Source organism: Cololabis saira, chromosome 21, assembly GCF_033807715.1.
Source record: "Cololabis saira isolate AMF1-May2022 chromosome 21, fColSai1.1, whole genome shotgun sequence".
Classification (NCBI taxonomy): Eukaryota; Metazoa; Chordata; class Actinopteri; order Beloniformes; family Belonidae; genus Cololabis; species Cololabis saira.
The window spans coordinates 9,503,051-9,518,742 of NC_084607.1; the positions used below are offsets into that span (position 1 = coordinate 9,503,051).

Below are 15,692 nucleotides of genomic sequence, written 5' to 3' on the forward strand. Positions count from 1 at the left end.
CTCCACTTTACTTTATACTCTAAGAAGTATAAAAACTCACCTTCTTTGAGCATGAGGCTGTGCAGACTGGTTGCAGATGGTCGTTTTATTACAACATGATGACAGACCTTTATTAAAGCATATTATACCACATTAGCTGCAGTAATGACATTCTGTCTGCAGCCAATAATTGCTAAACACACTGGGAGGGGGTCATAAGTCTGTCAGCTTAAAGGAGTCGCCGTGGACTTCTGCCTCTACAGCCGCCGCACGTGTCAGTCATTTTACTGCTGTTGTTAAGCCGAGTGGCACGCCGCTCACGGATGTTAGACCTCCCCACAACATCAATAATTCACGCCATAATAAGCCCACTTTCCTCTGTCTGTTTGTTTCTGTGTTTCAGCTCGCTCACCGGTATTCAGTGCCATGTTTGAGCATGAAATGGAAGAGAGTGCGAAGGTGAGTTGACTGTTGTTCCTGATCCCTCAGCTACAAGCTTCCCTGTGTTTTTCTCTTGCACCCGTACCTGTGATACTCTTAAGTTATAATACCGGCAACTATATTATCTTGTGACATTAAAGCTACTGTGTGTTTTGTGTGGTTGTACGTGATTATAGAGTCTTTTGTGAAAGTGCACCGTTGTTGTTGGAGAAAAGTCGTTGCTGTTCCTGTAAAGAAATGGCTTCAAGACTTCAGGTTAAAAAATGGGGGAAATAAAACTTCAAATAAAAACAAATGTTAAGACTTTGTGTCATTACCTGTTAAAGAAAAAGATTGAATAGGGTAAGCAGCCAGTTGATGCTAGTAATATACATATGATTGATAATCCTCTAAAATACCTTCCTTCTTGTTCTGGAAAAATACACTGCTAAGGAGAGAAAACATCAGCAGAAGACAGCTGACGTCCGAGGTCAGACCTCGCAATGATCTGAGAAACTGTAGAACAAACAAAAAAAACAACCCCCAAACCAAAACAAAAAGCCCAGGAGCTCCATCTGAGTCTCTGCAGACCCGTGTTACCATCTCCAGCATTAAAATTCAAGATGCTACAGTCAGGAGAAGCTTGAACACTGGCTTGCTTGGAAAGACTGTCAGGAGAAAAGCTCTTTTCTCTAAAAAGAACATGGCAGCACTGCTTAGGTTTGCAAAGTTTCATCTGAACAGACTTCTGGGAAAAATGTCCTCGGGACAGAGGAGACCTTGCATTTGTGCCACTGATCAGTAAGGGCGTATTAGCACGGCGTTGATGATTTTGAGCTGTTTATCATTCATTCTCATTTAAACTCCTCAGATGTTGCAAAACGATCCGTGACAAGCTGTCATTGGCTGACTGGGTGCATTTGTCAAGTTGTCAAGTCATGCCACGAGACAAAAAGAATCAAACGGGAAAAATAAAACAACATTCCCTCCACTGCGCATCCTGTAGTATCTCACAAGAAGTAAATTTATGACTCCAGATCTACCATGTTTTATAGAGAAGGTTAAGCAAAACTGTTTTATTGCTTTATATGGCCTCGTTTTTGCCCCCAGTATCATTTATTTATAAATGTGCTGATTTACTAGGGATCTGACTGCATTGTGAAGCTTCACAACATTTAAATTGACTTTATTGCAACCTAAATTAAGTGTCCTGATATATTTATTTATAAAGAATAAGAATGTAGTTGATAATATTTGTGCATAAAGGACTAGTTTATATTTGCAACCCAGTGTGTCAGTGCATATATTTCACTAATATATAGTTGGTTGAGGGTGCAAGACTGCTTTTCTTGGAATTTGTGTTAAAAACATTTGCTGAAGGTAAAACAAAATCTATCAACACTGTGATATTGGGGATATCCCTCTGGGAGCAAAAACGTTTTAAACCATTAAAGGGGACTCTTGATTCTGAGTTTGGGTGAAGTTGCGTAACTTAACGGTAATTAAGATAAATCATAAGGAGATTAAATCAAATCGTCATCTTAAGTGGTGGAAATAAAACCGTTTGTGTGTGAGAGACAGAGATGCACAAGGGCCACGTGTGGTTGTTTTCATCAGATAGAAGGGGATGAGATTGCACCGTGGTGATTTAGCCGTCATGTCAGCGGAATATTGATGCCTGCACAGCTCAAATGGGGAAATCATAAAGCACAGAGCCAGGAAATGCATCTTAATTGCTGCTTAACTGGGCGCCTTCATCAGAAACGGGCAGAAATGGTGGGCCATGTCCCCATACGATTCAGGGAAAACAGATAGATGAGTTAACACTCCTCTGCAGCACTCTATAGAGGAGAGACAAATGAGCTCATAAAGAAACACTCTAATAGAGAGTTGCTCTGTGCATAGAGGACAGCTCAGACACTGTAACTACAGCCGAGTGTCGGCTACTCGCGAAACAAAACGCTGCCTTTCGTTCGTGGAAGGATATCCCGTTTCTCGAGTGACTGTAGTGTGGTAGCGTGGTGATATTTTTTATTTCATTAAGACTCCAACACACTTCAGAAGTCAGCAGGATAAGATGAGTCACTCGAGAACCCCGACTGAAGACGTAGTAAAAGTAAAAAAAGAGCAGGCTGTTTTGCGTGAGGCTATTCGTTTAACAATGTATACATGTGGATTAGAGGGAAATGCAGAAAGTTTACTGATTTACCTGTTAAAGCGCCTGTTAATGCATAAGTGCATAATGTAGATCAATATTACCCAGTCTTTATTTACTTAAAGGAACATGAGGCTCCTTTTAAGAAATTAGACTCATTAGCGCCACCCTTCGCCACGATGGCCATCCGGGGTACTGCAGCCAACAGCGAAGCCGGCACGGGAGAACGGGGAGAACGTGCATGCAGCGTCATGTGACGTCACATCCACAGGACAGCGCGGGAAATTCGGCCCCACAATTGCAGCACATTTTGCAGCACACAGCCTGTTCAAGGCAACGGAGAGATACACTAGAGGGCTCATTCTTTTTGGTTTGGAACGCTTCATCTGACATTATTACTAGAAAACTTAAAACGTATACAAATCTTTTTCATAAATCCTGCCTCATGCTTCTTTAAGAAAAGCTAAGTCAAAATTTTGGAAGCAGAAATCTCGGTTTTCTTTTCAACATCATATCTGTTATATGGAGGAATCACGGTCCTCTCTGATTCACAACGTTGTAGAAGTTCGGTGCATGTTGCAGCCGTTTATTTATGGACGCCGCAGCATTTCAGAGGTCTGGACTTTGAAACACCTTCATTATTTATTTTATTTTTGTTCTCACCTGTTCGCTTGTAGATTTGCTGGAGTGTTAAGGGTCATTTTCCTGTTTGGTGGCACAATCGCGACCGAGCTTTAGCTGTCAGACAGATTCCCTCACATGTGACCAGAGTATTTCAGGGAGGACTCAGGGGCTGCAAAGTTCCCAGGTCACGTGGCTGCAAGACAAAGGGACCCAGGTTGTTGCCTTCCCACCGACGTGCTTGACAGTTGGAAAGAGATTATTTTTGCTGTTGTCGCACTTGTAGATGGTGTGCGTTTTAGTGAAACATCTCCACTTTGGTCATGACTGTTTAAAGTGTATTATTGCAGAACCTTGCAGGCTGCGCTACCATGTTCTTTTTAGAGAGAAGAGCTTTTTCCTGGCAGCCTTTCCAAACAAACCATACAACTGCAGTATTAGTGTGATCACTCTTTGTGAAAGTTTAGCATTGACCCCTATTAGGATCTCTTTGTTTGATTGTTTCAGTTTCTCGGAGCAATGCATCGTCTGGACTGGTGGTTCACTCACTTAAGAAAAGACTGGCAGCTGTTTTGAATGTTTGTCCACTTGTTTACTCACTTGTGACTAATCACAATTGGATTTCGTATGGAAATGAAAGACTGTTTTTCTTAGACCATAGTAAATCACGCACACCTGTTAAAACGCATAGAAATAACAAAATCAGCAGGATTTAATAAAAGCAGTAGTGCATACCATGGATGTATTATATTAACTGGATACCGGACCGTAAAATGGCCGCCGTTTATTTCAATGGAAGTTGCTCGCCTGGCGCATACGTCGAAAAGGTTCCTGCGACTTCCGGGTTTAATTCCGCGTTATCGGGCCCTCAGAGCATGCACAGTTGAGTCACCTCCCATGATGCTCTGGGGCCTCCCATCATGCCCCGGGGCAATGAGAACGAGCAAACTGCGCTCTGGACAAACGCTGCGCGCTCATGAGTCCTTGTGGGTGAGTTATACCGGTAATGATAGATGTACACAATGAAATTATGGATTTATAGGGCAAATCAACCGATGGTGTTCTCAAAGGCATGTGTTTTTTTTGTTTTTTTTAATAAAGATAAAACTAGTCATTTTTATCTAAGGTGAGACACCCCAGGTGAATAGGGTAAAATAGGGTAAAAAATTTAAATAGCAGGTATCACCATGAAACTTCCCAAGTTTATCACTTACATTAAGACAAATATTTTTTGTATTACAAGTTTTGCCAAATATTATGTTTAAATATCTAAATGAGGCAATATCTGATGAAAAATGCGCTAATTTGAATACATCATGTTTTTAGGAATAAAATGTTGTATAAATCGGGCTGTGAATGCTATATCAACAATCCCCCCTGGAAAAACCTTCAGAACGGCTTAGTTTCAGCCATCCTCGTTCTCGAGACAAACACGACCGCGCTTTGGGAGTGCACGGACACAGCCGTGACATCACGCCCAGAAAGAAACTTTTCTTTGACTTTTCTGGCCGTTATAAAACATTTTGACGGATATAAAGTCCATGACTTAAAAATATAGAATACAAAGATTAGTAATTAACGGTGATTACAGCTGGAGGTGTCCTGTGAACAGTTTTAGAGGCTTCTCTTTTACTCTTTTGCGGTCTATGGGAAAAAAGCTTTTTGGGCCCCATGGTATTTGTTGTTGCAGTACCGCGGCTGGCCACTGGGAAACATCGGCGTGCCTGCTGAGTGCGAGACCGGGGGCCTGGTGCATACACCTTTAGAAATAAAAGTGTTGCTGCATTCATGCATGCAAACAGTGTAATCTCTCTCATTGTGACATGGTGGATTCCAGATCCGCTATAAATTACCTTACAACATGAATTGCAACAATTGATTTATTTCCAGATCATTGCTGATGTCTATCCTCCTTGACATCGTGCTAACACAAACCCGAATGGTCCAGACCAAGAAACTCCTAAAACGTATTTATTTCTAGATGTGGTCCCACTTACTCAGTACGTGCACATGCAGCGATTCAAACTGGTTGGAGATCATTTGCACACATCGTACTGACTTTTAAACTGCATGTGAACACCTTAAGTCAGTCAAGTAATCTGATCAGACTGGATTCATCAACCCGCTTGCAGCACCTAGATAAGCCAGTCGCAACCGCCTTGTTAATGCCATGTGTACGGGGACATGGATATTACAGTCTGCGCATGCTCGAGAATTTCCCCCGGGTGGGGTTTTCCCCCGGGGGAGGGGATTCACCCGGAAGTGAAAGGAGACGACGCAAAGCTGCTCAGTAGTAGCACCCTGGGGTGTCGTGTGACTGCTTCAGGGGTGTCGTCAAAATATTTCCTATTCTGACATTTCATATATAAATACTGTATTTTCTCGACCATACGGGCGCCGTGTGAAAAGGCATAGCCTCAGTCTTATGTGTCATATTTCTGTATTTAAAACACACACGGCGCACCGACCGAAACGGCACACACACAAGAACACACACACAAGAACACACACAAGCACAGGAGTGTGCGTATTTAAAAATACAGCGGGAGCAAAACTTTGTTTGATTGTAGGCTACTTTATTTCAGTTTTTACATTAATCAAACCCATTAAGTCTCATCCTCTGTTTCTGCATTAAAGAGCTCCGCTAAATCAGCTGTGCCAGTCCGAATTCCTCGCTGTCAGAGTCGCGTTCCGTGCCGTGCGGCGCCTCGGAAATGCACGCTTTTGCAAAAGCTCGCAAAATAATCCCAGCAGACACGTTAGCCCACGCATCAACAATCAATCTGCAAACTGTGGCATAAAAAAAAACAAAATACGCCGTACCCTACGCCGTAGGCTGCGTCTATTTAACGCGGACCTAATGCCGCGTTCCATTTATCCTCGGAAGTGGGGATTTCCCAGTCCCCAGTCGGAATTTTCAACTGGAACGCCCCTCAAAGTGGGGTTTCCCACTGGGAAAGTGGGAGAGTCTTCACCACCCCCGAGTTACCATTCCAAGATGGCTGCGATTCCCAGTTCCCACTTCCGATTTCCGAGGTAAATGGAACGCGGCATAAACCTCGGAGCCGGCAGACAGAAATCTCTAAATTTCGGAGCAAATTTCTTAACAGGCGTAGCTACAACTGTTAGATTTCATCTATTAAACCAACATCTTCCTAAATTATTTATTTCAGCCGGCGTGATTCTCAACAGAGCAGCGTCCCAGAGAGAGTTTCTCTCCCGGGGCTGACGGAGCAGCCTGACCCGGCGGACACGTCTCTTCTCGGGCTGTGAGCTGAGGCTGCTCCCCGGGGGCGGCGGCTCTTCTCATCTCCGAAAACATCGGGTCAAATTTCTTAACAGGCGTTATTTGGATAAACTGAGCCCCGGTTGCGGATCTTAAGGTTACCTTTATAACTGAAAAAATATTAAAACTTAATAAAGTGCCATATTAACAGCGCTACAGCTGAAATTAAAACAGCTTTTGGCTCTCTGCTTCCTGATCAGGGTAGGGATGAAAACGAGGGGGAGTAGGAGAAATGGGACAGGCACCTGGGTCAAGTGCCCTAGATCTCAAGTGCCCTAAAATCTCCCCCTTCTGTTTTAGGGGTTAGGGAAGAAAAGAAGTGCGAGTGGAGAAAAGAAGGGCGAGTGAAGGAGAATTGGGATTGGCCCTTAGAATGCACTTTTTCCTTTCATTGTTGTTAAGCGGAGGTCAACCGGAAGTGGCTCTTTGTTGAAATGGTTACCATGGTTACCTCGGGTACAGCGCCACCTAGCGTCACGGAGTCAGCCATGCTCTGGTTACAGTGGACAAGTTGATCCAATCTTCTGCATGTCATTATCTGATCAGATCTCCAACCACCTTGAATCGCTGCATGTGCACGTACTGACTGATGATCAAATAATCCGATGTGATTGTGTAGCAGCGTAAGGCTGCTACTTATCTTAATTTCTGGTAAAGCTGTAGGGTGTACTTAGTTTTACCACACTATTTTCTGACCCCATCACGACGGCTCGGACCGGCTACCTTCCAACTTGATGATTTCTTCGGATGTTTATGTTGCTGTTGAGTGGTCAGAGTCGACTCAAACACACTAAACTGTTACAAAACCCCCATTAGACCCTGCTTTACTGCTATTGTGACCTTTGTGGCATAAAGCTGTGTTTATAATTGGTTTATTGCTGTCTTCTTCCTCTTACTGCAGTGGCAAAGGCCTCAGGTTACAGTCACTGTGCCACAGCGCGATAAAGCTTGCTTTACAAGCTGCAGGCACAGTCGAGCAATGAATGCTAAGGATTCACATACTGGGGTGTAATTTCTCTGGTGCATGTTCAGATTGCTCAGACAGCTCTTCCTCTTCTTGTGTATGAAATTCAGGCAGACTTTGGCATAATTGCCTTGGGGAAAGGGGGAAAAAAAAAGTTCTGGAAGATTTTCAAGGCATTTTCTCTTCCCTTTTATCCGTGTAAACCTTCTCCTGTGTTCTCTGCTCTTGTCTCTCTCCACTCACTCAGAATCGTGTGGAGATAAATGACGTGGAGCCAGATGTCTTCAAAGAGATGATGTGCTTCATCTACACAGGCAAGGCCCCCAACCTGGACAAGATGGCTGATGACCTGCTGGCTGCAGCTGACAAGGTACACAGTGTGTGTCTCCTTGCACCTGTTACTATGTACATTTGCACAGGAGCCGCCGTGCATAATGATGCACTCCTAAAATCTAAACTAAAAGATCCCAACACCTGTTTAGTTGAGCTGTTTTTAGAGACGTTCATACTACTGCAACAGTATAACCTCAACTCACTTTTTTCTTTCTTGAGTCAGCTGGTTACTGAAAACGTATGTGGTCGTTCAACTAATAGCACATTCAAAGTGTCTAATGATGGTTCATGAGATAGGAGTTTAAAATAAATGTGTTGTGAGAATATTGTTCTCGCAGCAAGTGCTGCATTCGAGAGAGATCTTTGGATGACGCACCTGCAGGATGAGCTCCCCGGCGCCCCGTCAGCGCTAAGTGGACGACCACCCTTAGCTCTCATAACCATATAATTAAGAGTGACCTCAAAAAGCTGAAAAAAAAAATCACTGTCATTTCTAAGTGAGTGTGTGCAGCAAAATTGTCGTCAAAAACAACTTAAAAAAGTTACAGTTCATCTTAAACCATACTTCAAATCTTCCTTATGGAGAAAAAAAGCTTTATTTGACTTAATAGTCATATTTAAAAAGCGTCTTATAATGAAAATACTTAAAGTAGCCGCATGTAATGCAGCGTGGCTGACTTTGCAGCCAGCATGACTCAAAAAACCTGTATTTATTTCTGAACAACAAAGACTAGGAATCAGGAAGAGAGGCTCATCCTAAAATGTTTATTGATTGGCCTAATTCCAGGAGACTGGGCGGAGCTAATCGGTCTGTTAATGTGGACAACTGACGGATTGTCAATGTAGAACACAAACTTGATATAAAAACTATGTTTCCGGTTGTAAAAGACAGTAACACGTCAAGATCTCCTGTAAATCTCTGACTCGAAAGATTCGGAATACCAAAGTGACTGAGCGGCAAGGCAAGGCAAGTTTATACCTACAGCACAATCCAACAACAAGGTGATTCACAGTGCTTTACAAAGGCATTAAAAAATAAATAAAAACTATGATTTAAAGTTTAAACAAAATAGATAATAATAATAACATAAATAAATCAAATAAAACACAACAGAATTTACAGGACTCTAACCCACTGCAACATTAAACAGGGTACCTGTATTTAAATACAATGTTCATCACTTGTTAATGTGTAAGATAACATTTTATATCATCTTTCAGTCGCTCACTGTCTATTTATAGCATGTTTCATAAATAAAAAATTAAATAGGTGTAGTTACGGGTGAATGCCAACTGGGTCAGAAAATCTCAGCACCCAAGAAACAGAAAAGCTAAAGATGCTGCCACCAAACAACTTAAGATAAGATAAGATAAGATAATCCTTTATTTTCTCCCTCAGTGGGGAAACTTATTTTATTTATTTATTTTCTAACCAACCAACAACTCATGGGTAAGACTCCTTGACTACAGTAACTGCTCCATGATGGCAGCACGCTGGTTCCCAACTCCACACACACACTTTAGCTGCCGGTCACAGGTCAGACTCAGAAGCAACTAGTCTGGATTAGCAGCAGCTTTCAGGTTTAGTCTCACTGCCGATCGAGCTGCATCATTGGCCTTTTTCATAAGACTGTATTCTATAAAATATTTTGGAGAAAAAGTCTTGAGAAACCAACTGCATCCATTAAGCCACGGTTAGCCTATTTAGTCTCACAACAAAAACCCCATTTCCTTTGAGACATCTTGGAAACAGAAGGTCATGGAGAGCCAACAGCCGATAAAACTTTCCAGAAGGAAACCTCAAAACATTAATCAAAACATTAAAATCAATCAATCATCACGTGAAGTTATTTTTCCACCTTCAGTTTGATAATCAAACAGAAAAAGTCTTACGTTTCCTTCTCTTTGCCATATTTTTTTCATATCCAGTGTGATTCTTGCAGTTGTAGCACTGGAATAATGTTGTGTTACACGGTGCAGTGGGAGCTGCTGGTGGCAGTGCCATTTAAGAGATTTAGTCTGCTGACCGTTCCTCGTTTCCCTGTCGTCGGCAGTATGCTCTGGAGAGGCTGAAGGTGATGTGCGAGGATGCTCTGTGCACAAATCTGTCTGTCGAGAACGCCGCAGAGATCCTTATCCTCGCCGACCTGCACAGCGCTGACCAGCTCAAGACCCACGCCGTAGACTTCATCAACTAGTGAGTTACGTGCCGACACTGATCGGTCGCCTCCAGAGCCGCTTCCACACTCGCGCAAACAGTTTTTAATTCCAACATGTACTCAACGCTCAGCGTTTTAGCTAAGAAAGCCATCAATTTTCAGTGGGAGCAATTTCTGTCTCCTGATAAAATTTAATTCAGTCCCCGGATCAGACAAATTTGCTGCTGATGTTAATCATGTTACAGGATAAGGAGGAACCTGTTGGCATCAATAACTGCTATGTATGTCCAGAGTGAGGTGATTGATCCAATGTTTGGATTTGTGGGTACGACAGAAACCTGCCTCTCTGTCACCGCTTAAATTTCTCATCGCCGCCTGCATGTTTTTTAATTTTTCTATCCCACAGTCAGACACATTTTAGATCCCTTTTGTTCACCCCCCTTTAGTCATCTCCAGGCCTTGTTCCTGCCACGCCTCCAGCCCGGCCCCCTCTAACACTCTACTCCCATCTCCACTCTCTTTTTCTTCCTTTTCTTCCTTTTCTCCCCCACCATCCTTCTCCTGCTCTGTGCTTAACTCATATGGGCCTAAAGGTGTTCAGAAATGCAGATTTCAGCTCCTAATCCCAGTCATTAATTGTGGTTATGGGCGTTATGACAGTTTAATTTGCGACAGCGCCGTTGTGGTGGTGGGAAAATTGGCCACAGGGACTCAGGGCGGCCAGTGTAGCGTTATCAACCTCCCTCCTGTGGATACAACGGACAGCAACAAGAGCAGCAACACAAAAATCAATTTAGAGGCCAAATATCGAAAACAGGCGGCGTGGAAGAACCAATAACCCTTCCCCCAGTTGCACCTCAACCTCTTTCCAGACCAGCCTTTACAAGCCACTTACAGCCATTTAGTGGGAACAATAGGGGTCCTCTTTATCGTATCCGTGTCTCATTTATCCCTCCTCTCCAGGGGTGTAGCAGAGAAGAAAGCCACCTCAACTCCCTTTATCCACTTTCTTTATTGACCTTAGAAATCTTCCCCCCTTTTACAAATCAACACGATTCGCTACGCCTGAGTAAATTTACAAGATCAATCTAAACGTAAATTATACGACACAATATTCGAGAGAGACAGGATGACGCTTCTAGTTTGCTTTATGATCAGCACTGACTGTTGGTTATGTTTTAATTTATGTTCTTCTCAAGTTCTACTTCCACCCTTTGTCATCTCCCCGTTTATCTGCCGGAGCTGCTGTCTGGTGTGCAATTTGTGGTAGCATGTTCGTTTCTGTCCGTGTCCGTCTCACTGCACTCAGAGCAAGGGAATTTGGGTATTCACCCAAATGCAGATGGGCTCGTGTGCAGCCCGTAGCCCTTGGTTAAAAGTTAACTGGCACCAGGAAGAGACTGATGACAACAGATTTCATCACTAAGAGGGGAAAACAATAAATAGCGAAGAAGCACAGGCAAAAAGCGCGGACGATGGATGCGCTTGACATCATTATCTTTAACACTTAGTTTCAGTGCACTGCTGAGGCATTTTTAATCACTCAACAAGAGAAAAACACAAGCAAGAGAAACTAGGGCTGGGGATCGATTCAAATATCAAGAATCGATTCGATTCCGATTCTTAAGATTCAGAATCGATTATCACGCTTTGATTCGATCCGATTCGATCTGATATTGATTTGGGTTCTGTTAATAAAACTGCTTTTTTCAGCTTTTGCATGAATTATATGACTGTCTAGTTATGCAACATATTAATACTAGTATTATATTGAGATTCAACAGCAAGTATTGGCAGTTAATGATGCTGTAAGGACCAATCACCTCCCAGAATGCTGATAGAACTGCTTTCAGAAACATCGTGTGGGTCAGAATTATCAAACAGATCCAGGGCAGCAAACAGAGGACGAAAGCTTTTATTTTTTCCCCAATTTATGAGAATTTGGTTTTTAACATTTATGCAAATGTAACCCCAAGACAGTATATAAAGCAAAGAAATATAGACAATTTATGCAATTATAACTGAAAATTTTAATGTTTTCATACCTTTAAACATATTTAAAGGCAAAAACAGTTATTCTCGTGTCCAAAAAAAAAATTTCCTTTTTTGGGCATAAACAAAAAAGTACCAAAAGTTGTAATGTAATGATGAAAAAAAAAAAAAAAAAAGATTTTTTTTTTTTAATCGATCTTTAGAGATATGAATCGATTTTTAGGAATTAATATGGATTTAAATTTCTAAAATGGATTTAAAATCGGAGAATCAATCTCTTCAACACAGGCCTAAGAGAAACCAAAACCTCATGGTTTTACTGATTTTTCTGAAACTGACCCTAAGTGGCAGCAACACACCACAACATGTCGATGTGCCTTCGTAACGCCCCGACCCAGAGCGTACGGAGAACCATGCAGGGACCTTTATTGTCCTCTTCGTCTGCACACCCCTCCTCCTTCCCCTCCTGCTGAGGCTGCTCTCCGCGTGCCATTTTACCGGCTCCTTCCCTCAACTGCAGCTCACTGGCCATTAATGCGAGCAGGGGTTCACTTCCTCCGCGGAGAAGAAGGTCAGAGGTTGGCTGGAGGTCTGGAGATGCTGTGTGGACGGCAAATGAGCACACGCACGCACGCGTAACCACACACGAACGATTAACACACCGGTGTGCCAGTGCGTCCGTACGAGGGAGCGTGCACAAGCACACATGCGGTTGTTTGTGGTTGTTTGTTTACACACAGTAAATCATGAAAAATGTCATTAAAGGCCATGCCGCTGTGTGCGTGATAGTGCAGCCCTGCACCCCGAGGGTGGAGACCGCCTCGGGGGCCAGTTGGTGAGCACCAGCATGTCTGGGAAATGATGACCACAGGTTGACCCACCGACAGTCAGTTATGCAACCTAACTATGCACAGCGATCAATAATGTAGGAGGAGTTTGATTGTTTACACTGTAACATGTAGGCTCCGACAACAGAAATAAATATGGGCTGTTATTATGCTGAAAACTGGATGTTTGGCATAAAAAAAAATGTTATGATGAAAAACTGTGACGTCTGAGGAAGCTGTGGAAAAGGAAAAAGAGGAAAAAAGAAATGTATTTATTTATTTATTTATGTGATTTAGCATTGTTATCTTGATGTTTTTGTATAAATATCTTTATTGAGGGCAATAAAGAAAAAAAAAGATTTACAATAACAATATAATTGTAAATATTATTTACTTTTCATAACATTAATTAAACCAAAATAAATAAATAATAATAAGGGAAAAAAAATAAGAAAAAGAAAATAAATAAATAAATAAATAAATAAATAAGTAAAATAAAAATAAATACAACAACACACCCCTCTCCCCTTCCCTCCCTCATATGGTCAATAGATTACATCATTCAAAATCATTTAACTTATTTTCACATATGTCTATCAATACTGGAACAAAAATGAATAATAAATTAAATAATCAAGTCCTGCGTAAACACATTCATTAATATAGTAGATGATTCAGATCATTAGTCCAATAAAGGCAAAAATCCAAAAAAGGTCCCCAAATAAGGTCAAAGTCTCTATTTTTTTTCTAACGGAATACAGTATTTTTTCTGGAGTACTATATGATCCAAGTTCATTGATCCACTGTTTGGGTGCTGGGGGGTTTTCTGATTTCCAGTTTTTTAGAATACATTTTTTTGCCGCGGTGCCTGCAAGCAGAATGAAGTACTCTTTATGATAAGTAATATTTAACGAACTGATATCTCCCAGTATCCAGACTTTAGGATCAAGAATATGGGATTTTAAAATGTTAGAGATTGTTTTGATCACGTATTTCCAGAAGGCATCTATAATAGGACAGTTCCAGAGCATATGGAGTAGATTTCCAGTATTTATTTTACATCTTTGGCACATGGCAGAGACCGCACTATTAAATGTATTTAATCTATAGGGAGTGTAGTAGATTTGATGTAAAATATTGAATTGAATTGAAGTTATCGTGATGTTTGATGGTATCTGACTGTATAAATGGGCAGCTTGATTAACGCCCTGAAGCGCTGTGCAGGCGAGTACAGGGTCTGTTTGTGGTTCACCTTATATCCCTGTAAGTCTGCAGATGTAAATGTAGGCAGAGAACGTAAACAATTCAAAGCAGCAAAACGCAGAATTGATAGATTGTAGTTGTTCAGTTATTAACAGCTAAGTGTCCAAAGACTGTTGTTTGTAACCCATAAAATGGATCAATAAAATTAATAGACCTGGGAACCGCCTGAGTGTCGGGAATAGAGCAACACAGTGATCACCCGCGTGGGTGGTGATGCCACGTGGAAACCAACATGCACAGAGATGCTGGGTGTAAGGAAAGGAGGGTGGAAGAAGTCATATGTAGGTGCTTTATTTGAGTTGGAGGGGAAAACACGTCATGTGATCAGGATTGGAGGAGAAAAAGTTAAACAATGTAGCCTCAAAACTTGAAACTATATTAAAAAAAGAAAGAAGGGTGGTGTTGGTTGTGGAGAGCAGAATTATTAACGTTCACGAAAACGAACGAAATAACGAAAACTAAAATTGAAAAAACTATTTAGTTAACTGAACTAAATAAAAAAGAAAATTAAAAGACAAAAACGATAACTAACTGAAACTATATTGCGTGTTTAGAAAACTAACTAAAACGAACTGAAATCATAGATATACTTTCCTCCGTTTTTGTCCCTGTCAATATAAGCCTCTTGGTATGATCAATTTATTCCGCTCTGGCCGTTTATCTCCAACTGGCAGCTACTGCACCTTAACGCCTCACGGTCCGTGACGTCAAAACTAAAACTAAAACTAATAAAAACTAAACTAAAACTAAGCATTTTTAAAAATATAAAAACTAATAAAAACTAGCAAACCCACACTAAAAACGAATTAAAACTTACTGAATTGAAGGAGAAAAAGTCAAAACGAAATAAAACTAAACTAAAATGAAAAATTCAAAACTATTATAACCCTGGTGGAGGGGAACCAAGGGGCGATAAATGTTGAGGCCTCCCCAGAATCCTACAGTGGCCTCGCCCTGACCCGCCCCACTCTGTCTCCCATCAGCTGGCACCACATGTAGTGTTGCCTCTGGCATGAAGGGTTTTAGTGATTTAAGTTTATTTATTTTTTATCTTTGCTGTAACAGTTTTACAAATGGGCAAGTAAAATATGTGATAGACAGCCTGAAAGGGTTTTTAAGTAGACCGAGAGAACATGCAGCGTGCTGCCCAACAGCCGCCAGTATCACACATGAGAACCGTTCATTACCAAGTCTGGCTGCCGGCTTCAAAATATTTTGTAAACATTTAAATATTAAGTCAGAGCCTGAAGCACATGTGTGAACATGCACCAATAAGTGCACTGACCATCATAATTCAGTATGCAGTATGCAGCACCACTATTTGATTTATTGAAGTTCCTCTCTAAAGGTCTTCTACTGAAAAAAGTTAAAACAATGTGTTTTGCATAAATATAGGAAAGCTTGATTTTTGGGGCATGTTTAGTTAAACACTTTTAATAGCCCAGTAGTTGGAGACTGGTCAGCATCTCCTTAGCTCCTTTGTGAGCTTGAGGTGCCGTGAAACACTTTAAAGATGGGTGTTAAACACACGCTGGCCGATGTAAACACAAGGCCTCCTCGGTAGAGATGGGCGGTATGGACTAAAAAATGTATCACGATCATTTCTCCCGATAACGATAAAAATGACGATAGAAAAATACCAATTCAACTCCATCTTTTTAACTATAAATCTATCTCGCTCTCAGATCCGCCA

The 15,692-nt window shown here is 41.5% G+C and overlaps 2 protein-coding genes across 5 annotated transcripts in view; one reads left to right on the top strand and one right to left on the bottom strand.

Moving 5' to 3' along the window:
• spop (speckle type BTB/POZ protein) overlaps positions 1–15,692 on the top strand; it is a 107,841-nt gene that overhangs the window by 87,605 nt on the left and 4,544 nt on the right. For all 4 annotated transcript variants that reach the window (XM_061712539.1, XM_061712541.1, XM_061712540.1 and 1 more), the window contains 3 exons: positions 383–438; positions 7,673–7,795; positions 9,813–9,955. In XM_061712539.1, coding sequence (XP_061568523.1) covers positions 383–438; positions 7,673–7,795; positions 9,813–9,955 — 322 coding nt within the window. The remainder of the gene's footprint in view (positions 1–382; positions 439–7,672; positions 7,796–9,812; positions 9,956–15,692) is intronic.
• The window catches only part of asb16 (ankyrin repeat and SOCS box containing 16), a 333,586-nt gene that overhangs the window by 1,169 nt on the left and 316,725 nt on the right, over positions 1–15,692 (bottom strand). The gene's annotated exons all lie outside the window — the stretch shown is intronic.